The sequence below is a fragment of the Diplotaxodon limnothrissa genome, linkage group LG18 (assembly GCF_057381915.1).
Source record: "Diplotaxodon limnothrissa isolate DT_005_m linkage group LG18, D_limnothrissa_male_GT1.1, whole genome shotgun sequence".
Taxonomy (NCBI): Eukaryota; Metazoa; Chordata; class Actinopteri; order Cichliformes; family Cichlidae; genus Diplotaxodon; species Diplotaxodon limnothrissa.
Window position 1 is genome coordinate 4938200 of NC_140613.1, and position 16095 is coordinate 4954294.

The 16095-nt window shown below is 41.5% G+C and overlaps 1 protein-coding gene across 1 annotated transcript in view; it reads left to right on the forward strand.

The window, feature by feature from the left end:
• Window positions 1–16095, forward strand: part of LOC146612923 (inactive double-stranded RNA-specific editase B2-like) — a 36042-nt gene that overhangs the window by 18549 nt on the left and 1398 nt on the right. The window contains exons 2-9 of the mRNA XM_085377814.1: window positions 17–103; window positions 3421–4370; window positions 9006–9123; window positions 10520–10688; window positions 11427–11584; window positions 13104–13257; window positions 13358–13539; window positions 14464–14645. Coding sequence (XP_085233940.1) covers window positions 17–103; window positions 3421–4370; window positions 9006–9123; window positions 10520–10688; window positions 11427–11584; window positions 13104–13257; window positions 13358–13539; window positions 14464–14645 — 2000 coding nt within the window. The remainder of the gene's footprint in view (window positions 1–16; window positions 104–3420; window positions 4371–9005; window positions 9124–10519; window positions 10689–11426; window positions 11585–13103; window positions 13258–13357; window positions 13540–14463; window positions 14646–16095) is intronic.

Below are 16095 nucleotides of genomic sequence, written 5' to 3' on the forward strand. Positions count from 1 at the left end.
TCATTGTGTTTTTCAGGATGCAGCAGCACGCCGTCAACCTTCATAAGCCCCATAAAACACTGGGATACTGAAGCATCATCAGCTGAGGATGCAGACAGTTCAAGTAAATGCCGTCCCTCCTCTTACTGCACACAACTTGCTCTACATCCATTATTTCAATGTGGTACATATCTAACATTTGAACTGCAGGCAGTTTATGTGGCTATTTTACAAACACAGATGTTGTATCAGCCTACATTACACTCTCAGCCATGTTAGCAGCATGCTGGCTTCATGGACTGCAGCATAAGCCTGTCGGTCATTAAACAAATGCATTGTTCCAAATTTCTCTTTATGAAATGTTCTGATATTAAAATGTTTGCAGACTTTGTTGGATGGACGAATCATTCCGTTGCACTGACTTTTTAGCACAAATGCTCATCCAAAGTAGGCCAGTGCAACCATTACCTACAGTCACAGGAATCCCAGTGACTCTTTTCCTGCCAAAAAATAATTTTGTGCCTCAGCAGCCATTACTGTGAGTGCAACAAATATAGTACAGTCAGTATGAATTATAATAATTTAAAGGGACCTAATATGCCCATTGCCACATCTCCATTTCCTTCGTCTCTAATAGAATAGCTTTGAATTAACAATACAAATTAATAATTATTTGTACTTTCTCGCTGGGCCCCTCAGTTCATCTTCTGTCTAAGCTGGTTTTATGTTGATTGGCTGCCCCTCATAACCACAAGATCTGAACAGCAGATAGGAGAGAGTTGAGAGCTGTGTTTCCAGAGATGCCTGTAGAAATATATGCTCTCATGTTGGCATCATGAAGAACCAGGAGTAACATAATGTCTGAATCTCAGTGTGTAGTCTGAAGCCTGAGCTCACAGGGACGTCTATATGTATGCCGGGTTTATTATTTAAAAACTTTGGCCAATGGGACAATATGTGTGAGACTGCCACTTCAACCTCATCCTCTGCCTACTGGCAAGAATTTAGTTGGTACGATTTTTCATGATGCCAAAACAACAAATAGGTGGAAGTTCCTTTTTCTGGACGAGCTGTGGGGAAATTGCTGCAAACCACACCCACATATTCTGGTTGTTTCGAAAACTTTCTACATTTTGGGAAGATGTTATATCAAAGATAGAACAGACTATAGGCTTTAAATCAAAACAACGGTCCGTCATAACATTTTATTTAGGAGACTTACCCAAAGAATGAACAAGCAATGACAAATATCTCCTGAAGATTCTTACTGCTGCTGCAAAAAAAGCAAGTACTGGTAAGTGGCTCTGTACTGACCCCCTGTTCTGGGCGACTGGTTGAAGGTTGTTGAGGACATTCATAAAATGGAAAAACTTACCTTTTTGTTAAGGTTGCAAGCTAATACTTATACTAGAGCAGGGTGATATGACCAAAAATATTTATCACGATATACATTCGAAAATTTGCGATAACGATATAACTGACGATATAATTGACACTAGACAAAATACTTTACAACTCCTCAACTTTATTAGTGCAAAAAAAAAACCCCAAAAAATCATTGTATTTTCACTTACACAAGCAGCTTTTTTAAGTGCATTAAAGTTATATAAAAAATTAACAGTGCAAATGCAAATTCCTCGCTGACAGTTTAACCAAAAGGCATTTCCAGTGGAAACTGGCCGACATATCCTCAGCATAACCATGTATAATATCCACAAAACTTAAAAAGAGGTTATACACACACAATATGGTAATATTATGTTGAAGCGCAGTACATATCACTCCCCGAGGCTCCTGCCTACGATAGCCGTAATGCTCCGACAATCCATCAAGCGGTGCAACAGATTTTCGGGCGCCGTGTAGCACATAAGATCGTTTCGAGGTCAGTAAACACCACCAGAATTCATACATAAGGCACACGGGATTATAAGGTGCACTGTCGACTTTCAGAAAAATCAAAGGATTGATTTTAAGTGTGCCGTATTTTCCAAAAAACACGGTAATAACGACGGCCCGCTAGCATGCTCTACCAAAAATAGTGCTTTGTTGTGTATCTGACGGATGAAAGCTAAACCAGTTCCCCACCACTGAAGTTGCAACATTTTTACAAACCAATTCTGCTTCATCTGTTTCATTCAACAATCCGCTTTCGCTCTTCTCATTCTCCGTCGCCGCCATGTGCGTATGTAAACAAAGGCACTGCGCACGCGCGTTTTACCCATATTCTATCGCGATATTTCATTTTCTTATCGTTGCCCAAAATTACACCGGTATTACCGTGAACGGTATGATATAGCCCAGCCCTAACTTATACTACAAGATGGTACAAGTGGTTGAAATCTGTCCAAAATTAGTATGGGTTCCTTTTTTTTCTGTTTGTGCCTCCTCACTATATACACTTCTGTATGCCTCTCCTAGGATGCTCATACATCTGTAGACGTGTTGTCAATTCATGAATACAATGTTATGTTTTCACTGCCAGAACAGCTTTGTAGAAAAAGCTGTGATTTTCAGTCGACTGCTTGTTTTGTTGTTGTTGGGCTTTTTTTGTTGTTGTTGTTGTTTTCCCTTTTTTTTGTTCTGAAAAAAAAAGTAAAGCCTTTATTAAAAGCTTAGTCATAAAAAAAATGTGGCCATGTTTAATGTGAGCTTTCAGAAATATAACAATATAAACATGACAGAAGACGTAAAGTACAAACTCTGGCTTTACACAGATGATTGCACAACAATCATTTGCTGACACAAACTCTTTATGTACCTGAATGGTTTAAGTACACCCATGACTTAAGTACATGGAGACACAATGGATGTGTGCACTTCAGATTTAGTCTCTGTTTAGACTTTATTGGAAATGTTAGCATGCTAACAAACTAAACTAAAATGGTAACTAGGTAGCTAAAAAAAAATCTTACGCCTGGTAAATATTAGCGTATTTGGCATTAACTGTCCTTTCCATGGATAGATGAAACCAAAGTGGAGATGTTTGAGTTCCGGATTTGGCATGAACCACAAAAACTATATCAGCACAAACAACAAGTGGCGAAGGAGGGATGATTTGGGATACAAGCTGAAAAATAAAAGAATCATTGTGTTGCAATGGCCGAGTCAAAGTCCTCAACCTGACTGAAAGGTTGTCACGGGACCTTAAAAGAGCTGTGCATTAATGAATGTCCAAAAACCTCAATGAACTGATGCAACGCTTTAAAGAAGAGTTGACCAAATCACCTCAACATCGATGTGAGAGACTGATGAAGTCTCAGAAAACAAGTTATTCCCTCAAAAGTTGGTCCTATGAGCTTTTGAATCATAGGGTTTACTTGGCTTAGTTTTAGAGTCCAGTTAAAATGTTTTAATCATGCGGCTGTGCGAGAATGCTGATGATTTTCATGTACAATAAAGCAGGACAGGATTTCTCACTGCGAACACTGATCTCGTAAACAGGTACCAGCAGTTTGGAGGTGAAGGAGAATCAGGATGACAAATGCCAGGTGGAGCGTGACCTCCTTAGAAAGTATCACCCATCAACTTTTTGCACAACTTTCCCCAGAAATGGACAAAGAGCTTTGAAGAGGAAGCAGCCGCTGGTGGACGGAAAAGACCAGCTGCTCTACCAAAGCCACTCGACCTGTAAAAGAGCAGCTTGGGGTGTGACTCAGAAGAACGCACTGGTGCACCTGAATGAGCTACGACCAGGCCTGCAGTATGATATCACATCAAAGACTGGCCCGCTGCACGCACCGGTGTTTTCTGTAGCCGTGGAGGTAAACGGCTTCCACTTCGAGGGCCGAGGACCAACTAAAAAACAGGCCAAGATGAGGGCTGCAGAGCAGGCTCTCCAGTCATTCATTCAGTTCCCAAACGCCTCCCAGGCTCATGCCACCATGGGGAACTTCACCAGCACACCTGTGGACTTCACAGCAGATAAAGTGGATATTCCCAACGGATTTTTCAAAGAGTTTGAGCCGTCGGTGCTTCGGAACTGTGATCTACTCCACTGCAACGCAGCAAAAAAGGAGGTCTTCTCCAGCATTTACAACCACAGAAGACTTGTTCGTCTAACACTGGACTTGGTGTCCTCTACAAATCCAAAAAGACGAGCAGTCACCACCTCACTGTTAGAGGACCTCAGTCCAGTAGCACTGCTCAATGAGCTGCGACCGGGGCTCAGGTACATGTGCCTGACTGAGAGAGTTCCTGGCAGGCCGATGAAGACTTTTGTTATGGTGGTCAGGTTGGAGGGGCGGGTGTTTGAAGGGTGTGCCCCCAGTAAAAGACTGGCCAAGGCCAGAGCAGCAGCAACTGCCCTACAGTCTCTTTACAACATAAGTCTGGGACCAGAGAGGACCTTCATGGGCCTGCAGGACAGCAGGGCCAAAAATCAGCTACCTCAGGTGAGTATTTTACCTCTACTCTCCTTTTATAAGTGCAGGAATAAAAAAGGAGTTGTATATGGAAAGAAGTGGGGGAATAGTTTCACTCAGGTCATCTGTAATGAGTAAATAAACAAATTTTAATGAGTTGATTTTCGAAAACATGTCCTGCTTACATGGATGAAAAACTGTATTGAGCTTCGAGTCACCTACCTGAGCAGACCCAAAAAGGATAGGGGAGCACGTGGACCCGAGCCCCAGCTAAAAGTCAGTCAGTCATCAATCAGTGGGTGGCTGTGGCTACAATGTAGCTTACCATCACCAGTGTGTGAATGTGTGGGTGACTGGATGTGTAAAGCGCTTTGGGGTCCTTAGGGACTAGTAAAGCGCTATACTTACCATTTACCATTTAAACAGCAATAAAAATGCAAAGAGATGCAAAATGACCAGGTAAAAGTTAAAAAAGACTCCAATAGGCAAACATGAGCACTGTGGCTATCACAATATACATGAATTTACATCTTTCTGTCCCATGCATGACTGCATGACTGCTCATAACCGGTTATGTAGTCTTCTCATTGGAGTTTTTATATAATATTACATATCCCATACATACAGCACCTCATATGTGCCCATGATGATATCTGATTTCATTCAGTGTTAAAGGCAATAGATGTTCAGGTGTTGTTGCAAACGCATTGGTCGCATCTCTTTTCCCACCATGTGGCATTGGCTAAGGCCCCCCTAGCCCTTACCTTTATATCACCTGTCATTCCGAATAATAAAATAATGTAAAATGTTGAAAATACAAAGACATCACACTCTCTAAATCTGCCTTTTTCTCACCTTTCCGGTGATCTTTGTTGATTAGACACAAATGCAGATAAAAACTGAAGCAGACTGGCATGAAAATAATAACTGAATAGTAACTGAAATTATTATTTTTTAAAGAAAACACAGGATTTTGAAGGTAAAGAGAAACTGACAAAAACTGGGAGCAAATCAAGATGCAGCATCCAAAGCTGAAAAATGAAGCCAATGCAGATGTGCCCAAAACTGCAGCTCCTCTAGGGAATCCAAAAGGAGAGTCAATCCAATCAGATAACGAGGGCGGAAAAAGGGGGACTGCAAACAAAACACATATACAATAAACAGCAATTTCTCTGTTCTTACGTCTCTGTGTGCAGATTTCTCCAACCCTGATCATAATAACATAAAACCAGTATTGATCTGGTGTTGTTTACAGTTGTGCAACACTTGTTTGTGTCTTTGTTTCACAACAGTACCAAGATGTGACACGTTTTACTTTCCCCATTACAACAAGCAAGAGAAAACACGAGGGAAGTGGAAACACCAGGGTAACAAGGCACAGCTGAAAGTAATTAAGACAGTAACAAAGGAAGTCAACCCAACGGAAAAGCACAAGAGACAAATGACTAACCATGTAATCATGAGGATGAAGACCACAAGAGACGACTGGGGTGGGAAGAAAAACCAAAACACATGAAACCAAATACCAACAAACCAGCAAGGTGTCACGGCGGGGTGCGCCGATGTGTGTGGAAACAGGACCCAAAAGCAGATGATGACGAGTAGTTGACAGTTTGAGCAGAAAAGTGATCCTTTATTAGATGACGGCAGGAGTAAACCGGGAAACCAAAGTAAACTGACAAAACACTAAGAAACAAAACACTAAACGGTACTGAGACCAAAACCTAAACTATGACTGTGATGGAAAATAACCAGCAAATACTATGACTAAGACTAATGATGAATAACAGATGAAAACCATAACTAAGACCGAGGTCAAAATAAACAGAACCAGGCTAGAACTAGGGCAGAATAAACAGACGACCCGACGATGGCATGAAGAAAACAAAAGGCTTAAATACAGACATGAGGTGATCAGGGGAAGTGGAAACATATGGGGAAACAGCTGACAGCCATAAACCTAATGACAGGACCAGGAGAGAAAAGCTAAATACAATTAACAGAGAACACATGACATTGTCAGAATAAAACGGGAAATACTAAAACTAAACATGACAACACAACTTAACAGACCTAATACGTGATGAATAAATACCAAACCCCAAAACATAGAAAACCCAGGAACAATAACCAATAACTGCCTAAACTAAAGGCAAAATAGGAAATAACACAAAAACTAATAACATATCAAAAAATACAAAGAAAACTCAGAGTGCTGGGTCGGAGACCCAGCCTGTGACACAAGGCACAAAACCCAAATCCTTAAAACATAAAGTCCTGTTAAAATCACTAAACATAACTTCTAAACTGAGATCCTGAATGAGGAAAACCACAGTGACAGAAACACACATGACATGAAAAAGGAAAACATCACATCAAAGATGGAGTTAGAAGATGGTCAGAGACAACAAAGCTGTCCCCCAGATGTTTGTTCTGTGCCCACCATTTTTATATTGAGGTGACTAAACGTTAACAAACTGCAACATCGTTCTCCTCTTACATCCTGTGGGTCCTCACTTTGAAACTGTCAGCTTCAAGTCGTGACACTGAATTTCTCCCTCTTCTCTTTAGCATTTGCCATTGTTCGAAGCAGTCTGGATAAATGGGTGTGAGGTGCACCGTATGCTACCAAATGGAGTGTGCTGCACATCAGCATGGCCATCATGTCCTGAGGCCTGAGAGCTGGATGGTGTCCTGCACACTCCTCTGCAGCATCTAAACAGCTTCATTATGTCTCAGAGCCGTGGAGAATTGTCCCCGACGTCTTTTACTGTCGTGCTGCCGTGTTTTATGAATACAAGGCGACTCGTCTCCTCGGATCGACTCCGGGGAGATGAAGGGAGTGACTGGGCATAAACCCTTTTACACAGTTGTTGAAATATGCAAATGATAATGGAGAAAGACAGACATGTACATACTTCATTGAAGCCTGAGGGAGGTTTGATGAGAGGATCCACTGACGGGTGGGTGCAATGGCAACATTTTGGGTGAAAAAGGGGATTCAGATGCTTTGATTTTGAACAAAAAGCACTTTTACATGGCTGTATGCTGATACACCAATAAGTGAACAATTTGCCAAATCCTCCCTCCTCCTCCTCCTCTTTGTGTGGAATTTTTATTTCCCATCATTTAGCATCAGCCCTCCCTCCTTCGCTTCAATATGAGCTGTCTGTCAGACGGCGTGACGCATTAATGAACATTATTACAGCACATTAGGGATGAAGGAGGAGCGGCAGCGGAGCAAGGAGATAGAGGTGGAGCAGGAAGGCGGTGTGAAGAGCATAATAATCCAACAGATAATTGTTTAACACACTCATTACACACGACCTTGTGCCGCTGTCATCCAGAAAATGTTGAGCTTGAGAGTTTCACTCAAAATAAGCTCGCTCAGACCACAGAATAGTTTGAACCTTTAAAAGGTGGTCGTTGAGAACATGCTGGGTTAGCATTACTGGAAGTTTATATGGTTAGAAATATAAAAAAGACATTAAAGTGTGACACTTTCTTTTTAAAGGGGGCCTGTTCTTCTCCTTTCCAGTTCCCCAATACTTCTCCTTAGTTTCTAATAGCATAGCTTAGCATGATCCACTGGCTTTGATTCAGCAGCTCAGTTCATCCTCTTATCGTTGCTCTGACTGATCTGAGGAGTGTGGGTCATTATCAGCAGAGCTTTCACTTGACTTTATCAGACTGCTGTTTTCTTTCAGTTTATTGTTGCTTGATTGTCCATTAAAAGATTTTATTTAAAGGTTTATTCTCTGAGCTCTGAACGTCATCGTGAGCTTCAGCCAGATCTGATCCAATAAATATAGATTTTTTTGTTTGTTTTGAAAAAGCAGAGAAATTTACACAAGTTAGGTTTTTGGGTTTTTTTTTTAGCTAACTGGTTATTTACTATTCCTACTGTGGGATGAATAAAGTATTCTCATTCTGATAAATTCCATAATAAAGTACACAAATCGGATCTTCAAATGTAAATCTTGCAACAGAAAAAATATTATTCTGAGTGTAAGTAACAAACTGTTTCCTAGTGATATTTCTAAAAACTCCACCTTTGGTAAAATCCAACATTCAAATCTTCCCACAACAGACTAGAATAAATATTTTAAAGTCCAGACAGTCAGTGGAAGTATACAGTGGGGCAAAAAAGTATTTAGTCAGCCACCGATTGTGCAAGTTCCCCCACCTAAAATGATGACAGAGGTCAGTAATTTGCACCAGAGGTACACTTCAACTGTGAGAGACAGAATGTGAAAAAAAAAATCCATGAATCCACATGGTAGGATTTGTAAAGAATTTATTCGTAAATCAGGGTGGAAAATAAGTATTGATGAGGACAGTTTCACTGTGTTTGCACAGATGTGGAGAACAGCTGCCTGAACAAACACATTTATTTGCTTTGTGCTACAGTTAGCGAGTTGTCACAATCTGGCCAATAGCCAGTGATAAAGAGGAAAGACAAGCTAGGTAGACCACTTTATGTCACTAAAAGATAAAAAAAAAAGGGTTTTAGTGCTTCCGTTGTAACAGTGTATTACATGGTTACATTCCTAAAGCTTAAAACAAAGACTAACAGGCAACAGTATCCTCTGAATAATGAAGCATCTCGTGATCTTCAACAAAAACACACTTTCAGTTTGTATCCTCCGTTTTCTTCTTCTGTAGTTCTTTGCAGAGTCAATCTTCCACTTGGTGAGAGAGAAATACACAGCGCTCGCAGACAGCTGTTCCTCTACCTCGCACGTCCGACACAAGGTGCTTGCAGGGATCGTGATGACCAGAGGTGAGTGCTGGCGGTATGATGGTCAAAAAGTATGACCGAATTCGACCATGAAGAAGAGGTCAGAGGTCCAAAGTAACGTGATCACATATCATTCCTTACATGCTGATCTGTTATCAGTAGAAAATGTTTTTGTAAAGCAATTCATTGAACTTTGGTATTTATCCCAGTGAACAGCAGCATCATGTAATCTTTGTTGTCATTCATCACACTAGCGTGCTTTCTTCATCAGGTATCTTTGAAAAGAAAAGAGGCATGCACCCATAGGGCATCCTGTGTAGGCTTTGTTTTTCATTATCTGAAGGAGTCATACATCATCTACATTCGTACTTTACACACTCCCACTTAAGTCACAAAAAAGCACTTTGGGCTTTGCTCTTTTCTCTAATTTGTGCCTCGTCGTCTCCTCCATCCTCCAGCCTGAAATTAGTCTCTCTAAATTTAAAAGAACAAATTACAAGTCCAGAGTTATTCCTAAATTGTTCTTTATAACTGCTTCACATCTCCTCCTTAATTATTAAAGATCGTTAATTATTATAATATCTGATTTTATTTTACTTCTCTTCCACTTTTTAATTTTCTCTATCTCTTGCTTTTAAGCCCCGTCTGATGCCATTTCACCTTTATCCTTGTAAACATTTTATTTCTGTTTATTAGATTATAATTCGGTGATGGACTTCATACAAAGTGGTGTAGAATTAAGTGGGAGGGGTGTGTGTGTAGGTTATGTTGCTTTGCTGATGCTGTTGATGCTGATCAGCGACAGTCTGGTGCAAATATCTGAGACAGGATGGGATTGTTAATGCAGAGACTATAGGAGCTTCACATCTATGACCTTAGGAGCTGTGATCTGACATGGCGAACACCCAGTGAGTTTAAAATATTGCTCTTTATTTCACAGAAATCCTGCATCATAGTGACACAGTTATCAGTCAGTCCTGGTTCTGTTCTCTGGCTCGCTTCATGTTATCGTTTCACTCGGCTTTTTGTCGTCTGAAATTTGACGCAGACGCAGCAGCGTCCGATCTTCTAACAGGATGTTTTGCCACTTGTCTGGGCTCATCATTTAAAGCAATCAAAGAGTCGCCCCGGATCAGAGGCGAGACAGCCCTGTGAATGTTTGATGAGGTCGGATAGAAGCACAACAGCCCCTCTTGGAGACGACGGAGTGATTGTTCAGTCATCCACTTTTCATTAGCCCGTCTCAGCCTGTTAACGCTCCGGTTATGACCCGACACAGGCAGAGGGGAGGAAAAGAGGAAATGCCTCATTTTCCTGTTCCCTGAGTGAAATAAGATGGCCCGTTTCAGCGGCAGCATGCCAGAAGTCTCCTTCCATTAGAGCCAATCACAATCATCCTGCCTGTCAATTCCCACATGCTTCATTTCTCTCCCTCCAGGACTCGATCTTCGATCAGCACAGGTTGTGTCTCTGGCCACAGGGACGAAGTGCTTGGACTTGGGTGGTGTGAGCGACTGTGGCTGTACGCTCACCGACTGCCACGCTGAAGTCGTGAGTCGACGGGCGCTGGTTCGATTCCTGTACAGTCAGCTGGAGCTGCTCCTCTGGTATGATTAGCAGTCTCTGATTTTCTTTGTGGCCTTAAAGTGGTTGGTCAAATATCAGCGTTGGAGGGTTGGCTGAGTTAAATATGGCATTATAAATAAATCTCATCGTTCACAGATCTGAAGTGGAAATGACACCTATTCTGAAAACTTTGGATAGATTTTCTTATTAAGTATTTTTATTCATTTTCCAATAAAATGTTCATGTTTTTGATAGATGAGGCTTAACATTGTGTCCAGTTTTATGTGGATTTTGTCTTTTTGCACAGTTTTCTAAGACCTGGATTAAACCTAGTGCTGAACTAAGGCTTTAGTTTATAGGACGAGGGTTAATCCATATTACCTGGTGAATTAAACTACTGTGTGTCTGTCTCTGCCCACATCTGTGTCTTCGATGTGGGCTTGAGGTCAAAATACACAGGCCCTCTGATTACTGGTCATTTTTAAAAATGTATTTTGTTCAGTTTTGGGTGATATTTGCTATTAAACCTAGTTTAGGCTCTTTTTGTGTTACATTCGTGTTCATTTGCATTAGAAATGTTAAAAAATATTACTTTGTGTAAGTTTCTAGCTGTATTTTTCCATTAGAAATGTACATTTTTAAGTTTTTTCATTATTTATGTGTGCTGCTGTGTTATTTCACAAAAAAAAGATGAAATTGTTTTTGTCCTTTTTGCTCCTTGTTGTAAAATAGTGTTTTTGTTTTGTTGTTTTTCCTGTCTGATCGTTTCCTCTCTGAAGCAAGCCAGTGGACAGCGAGAATCAGTCGATCTTTATACCAAATAAAAACTGCGGTGATGGCTTCCGGCTGCGGGAGGGCGTCCACTTCCACATGTACGTCAGCTCGTCGCCGTGTGGAGACGCTCGACTCAACTGCCCCTACGAGACCACAGCTGCATGTGAGAGGAACACATTTAGATTGTTTAAGTAAAGCCTCTGCGCATCATTTGCAAAGCTTCTGACCACATCTTCTAAATACTCCCACGTTACACCTCTGCTGATCCAGTTGCACTGGCTCCCCATAAAATTCAGATTCCACTTCAAGATTTTGACTTTGAGATTCAGGGCTCTGCATAGACAAGCACCAACCTATGTCAGAGATCTTTTACATCAGTACATCCCCAGCAGGTCCCTGAGGTCGTGTGATCAGGGCTTCCTGGTCGTCCAACATACAAGGCTGAACTCAAAAGGCGATAGAGCGTTTGTAGCTGTGGCCCCCAGACTCTGGAACTCCCTTCCTTTAAGCCTGAGATCTGTGGACTCATTGGTTTCATTTAAAAAACAGCTAAAAACCATCTTTTTAAACTTGCTTTTGGTTGATTTCTGTTTTTCTGTTTTAGTTTTTCTGTGAAGCACTTTGTGATTTCTGTCTTGAAAGGTGCTATACAAATAAAATTGTACTTACTTAAGATTTTTATTATCGTTTTGATCCTACAGGAGCCCATTAAAGGTCCATTAAATCAATTTAAAAAGTGGAAAAACATGTGAAAATCATCTGGATGCTGATTCTGTTGTGTTATCAGATCTAAAGCATCCAGATCCGGGCTTCAGGAGACAGGAATGATGAACAAAAACTAGAAGAAAACTAAAAACACTTCAAAAGTCTCAAGCATAAAAGATCAAGGCTGAAAAACAACAGCACAGGGAAAATACAGGGAGTGGATAATTAGGAATAAATGCCATATGAACCAGAACTGCAGGCTGAAATGACAGCTGAACGAGCCCAGGTACACAAACAGATCATGTTAACAGGTGGGAACAAACAGCAAAGATCAAACGAGAAAGGTGGAAGCAGTGCGAGCAGGGCGCACAATCAAACAGGGAAACAGGATGTTATGGTCCTAATCAGCTTACCCAGCATTTCCAAGTTTTGTTTTTCTAATTTCCTTTGAGATGCTTGATTTACTTCGCACTTATATTGCTGAGTATTTTGTCCTATTTAGCATACTTAGTTCTGATCCTGATTGCTAGTTGCTTTTCTTTTGTGCCAAGTCTCTTACGTTAAATTCTTGTGTCGGTGCTTTCCCGGTTTAGTTTTGCTTCCTGTGTCTCATCTTCTCTGATTCAGTTCAGCTGTGTGTTGTTTTCCCAGCTCTCTCCACTCTACTGTCCCTGTCTCCCCTTGTCCTTTCTCAGTTCTCCCTGCCCTGGTCTTTCCCTGCCCCCATGGTTTAGCACTAGTGTGTTTTCCAGGTTTTTGTTTTCCTATTTTGTTCTTAATGTTCCACCTTTGTGCAACCAGCCTCCAGCCCACAATAAACAGCTCGCCCTCCTTTAATCCTCCCTGCCTTTGTGTCCTGCATGTGGGACAAGCTCATGACACAGGAAGTAAAAACTGCGTGATGTGAAACTAACGATTGTAAATGTTTTTCTTTAGCAGAGATGATGCTTCTGTAAAATACTTTCTTCTTGTGTCAGATCCCAGCAGGAGATTTCGCTGCCACCTCAGGGTGAAGGTAAAGGGAGGTGAGGGGACGCTGCCCATCACGGCACGGAGAGCCAATCAGAAATGGGATGGCTTATCGCCGAGTAAACCTCTCGTTACCATGTCATGTACAGACAAACTGGCAAAGTGAGTTATATTAAAGGCTCAGTGTAGTTTATTCATTATGTTTCTTTACTGCTGTGCTTTCACTTGTGTCACCAACACAGTGGTGTGGTTACCTCTGCAGGTGGAGCGTCGTGGGCCTCCAAGGGGCTCTCCTGTCTCACCTGGTGGAGCCGGTTTACCTCCAGAGCCTAACAGTGGGCACGCTCAGCCACACGGGTCACCTGGGTAGAGCTATGGCACGCCGCCTCGCGCCCATCAAACACCTCCCCTTCCCCTACAGACGACAGCAGCTGCTGCTCGGCTGTAAGTTTAAATGATGATGATGATGAATGAGCCAGAAACCACAGCTCAGGTCTTGTGACACTTAGGGGAGGTCCTGAAGCTGTGCAGAAGTGGGTTCTTAATAGCACTAAATATGCTACGAAAAGTACAAAAGCAAAAGCCGAGTAGTTACCGTGAGCAATAAGAGGCACTAAAATCTGAAATGCCATCACCAATCAAAGGTTGTCATATTAAGAAAAACACAGGTTAGCAGGGTCTTGTGATGCTCATTCACTCTTCAGTATTTTCATTTTTTGACTCTAGGGTAGCTTGGCATGATTCACAGGTCAAAATAATCCTTATTTGTCTGGGCTTCAGTCCAGTCGGATGTTTAATGGGAACCACAGGTTCATGTCTGAGATGATCATATTAGGGATTTCACCTCTGCTGACATCATAATATTTGAAATATGAATTTGAAATCTTTAGGGAAATTGTTCTTGGTTTAAACATCCATTTACTTCCACTTATCCAAAATTTGAACGTATGGAGTAAATTTCATTTGACCAGATGCCATTAAATGTAACATTTTATATTGTACTTATGTAACAAACAAGTCTTGGCCTGATGTTTTAGAGATGTCTGAAGCCTGTTGTCAGAAATGTAAGAACCAGCCTGTCTACTCAACAATCAAGAGGAACACAGCCTGAAATGATCCTGAAATAAACTCTGTGCACCTCAATCAGAGGGAGCAGATTAAAATTAAATATGCAAATCAAGATATTTGCGATTCCAGCAACAAAAGAAAATCCATTTGAGCAGAAGCTTTGTTTGTATGATATGCATAATCATATTGGAAGCGAGATTATTAGGTCCAGGTTGGACAGTGGGTGCATCAAATTTACAAAAAATCAGTGTTTTCAGGAGGAAACTTCTACAGGTATTTGTTTCCATGTTTGCCACGCAGGTTTGAGCAGCAGGGACGCCCGGCCAGCAGGGAAGCCTCCCAACGTCAGCGTGAACTGGAGCTGCGGTGATGGAGGCTGGGAGGAAATCAGCACCTCCACAGGGAGGAGGAAGGACTCAGGGACGCCATCGCGGCTCTGCAGGCGCTCGCTGTTTGCCCGCTGGCTGAGGCTGCAGCAGCAGGTGAAACAATCGCAGAGCTGAACCAGTGAAATGTTACACAGCTTCAAACAAGGAGACACCCCAGTCGGTCAGACGAGCTCAGCGCTCATGAAGAATTAGGGTTTGATCACATGGATCTATAAACCTGCATTTTTTCTAATGACCAGCAGGGGGTGGCACCTCTGGTTCTTATTCTATAGAGGTCTGTGGGAAAATTACCCACTTCACACTTGACTTGTGTATTCAGTAAACATGTTCATGATGGGATCGTGGTATTAAATGGTAGCTCCAGGTCTTATTTAATGTAATAAGATGCTCATTTTGTAAATTGTGCTCATTATTAGTATTCAGATGGATGATAAAGCTCAGTATGCTTTAGGGGTGCTGTTTTATTCTGTTAAACTTAAAACTAAAGACTGGGACCATAAACTCTGAGGTATTTCTTCTATACAGCCCCCTGCTGACCATTCAAAAGAACGCAGGTTAAAATGCTTTTTTATATAAGTGAAATAGGGGGAGCTACAATGTGCTGCAGATGCCCTTCTTTAAAAACTGTCTGTAAATGATTATTGAAGCAGCACTGACTTATTCACATCATCACATGACATGAAATGATTATAAATACTAAAAGCGTGCTGGTAAATTAAAGCACAAGTCACAGAAGCATGAATTTCTTAAGCTGAAATCATCTGAGCTCTGCCTCAGACCAAAGCCATCTACATTATAATGATGTCGTTGAAAGAGAGGTCTAATTTCCTCTGTGAAATTAAAATATGTATGCAGAATGCGCTGTGTTGAACCAAATGGCTTCAGTTTAAAGTTTGATGACGGCAGCCAGAGTCGTGGTTATTTAAAGAAGCGTCTGAAATCGCTGCAAGAAAAGACAAAGCCACGGCCCAAGAGAGAGAAAACCCACACTTTACGACTCAGTTTAAAGAATTAAAATGAGGAGAAATAACCTCAGAGTTTGTTATGGATGTGTGATGGTGTGGACGTGCTGGGAGACCAGACAACAAACAAACACATAACTCTCTATAATGCTTTATTATCATTGGTTTGAAGGGAAACTCGATCACTCGCACTCCAGCTGCATCAACACAGATCTCGAGCGAAGGCTCTAAATTAATTAGCTCATAGATGTATTAGAATATTAAAAGTGTCTCCAAGTGCAACAATCGCCGCCCTGCATCAAAAATGGCTGCAGTGCAATTTACAAAAACTGCAGGGTGGCTCCGAAGCACACGGCCAGATGCTGAGGTTGTTTCAGCCTCCAGCAATGTTGAAAACCAGGAAAGATCGCTCATAGCACTGTGACGGTATCACACAATATCAAATCTTTTACTGTTCTGAAGCTATTTGTCCCACTGAAGGAATACAGACAATGTGCTTATTTAAGCCTAATGAAATCTCTTGTAGCAGATCAGCCCAACTTCACTAATCCTCCGAGCATCACTGGTATTTAGTTTTCTGG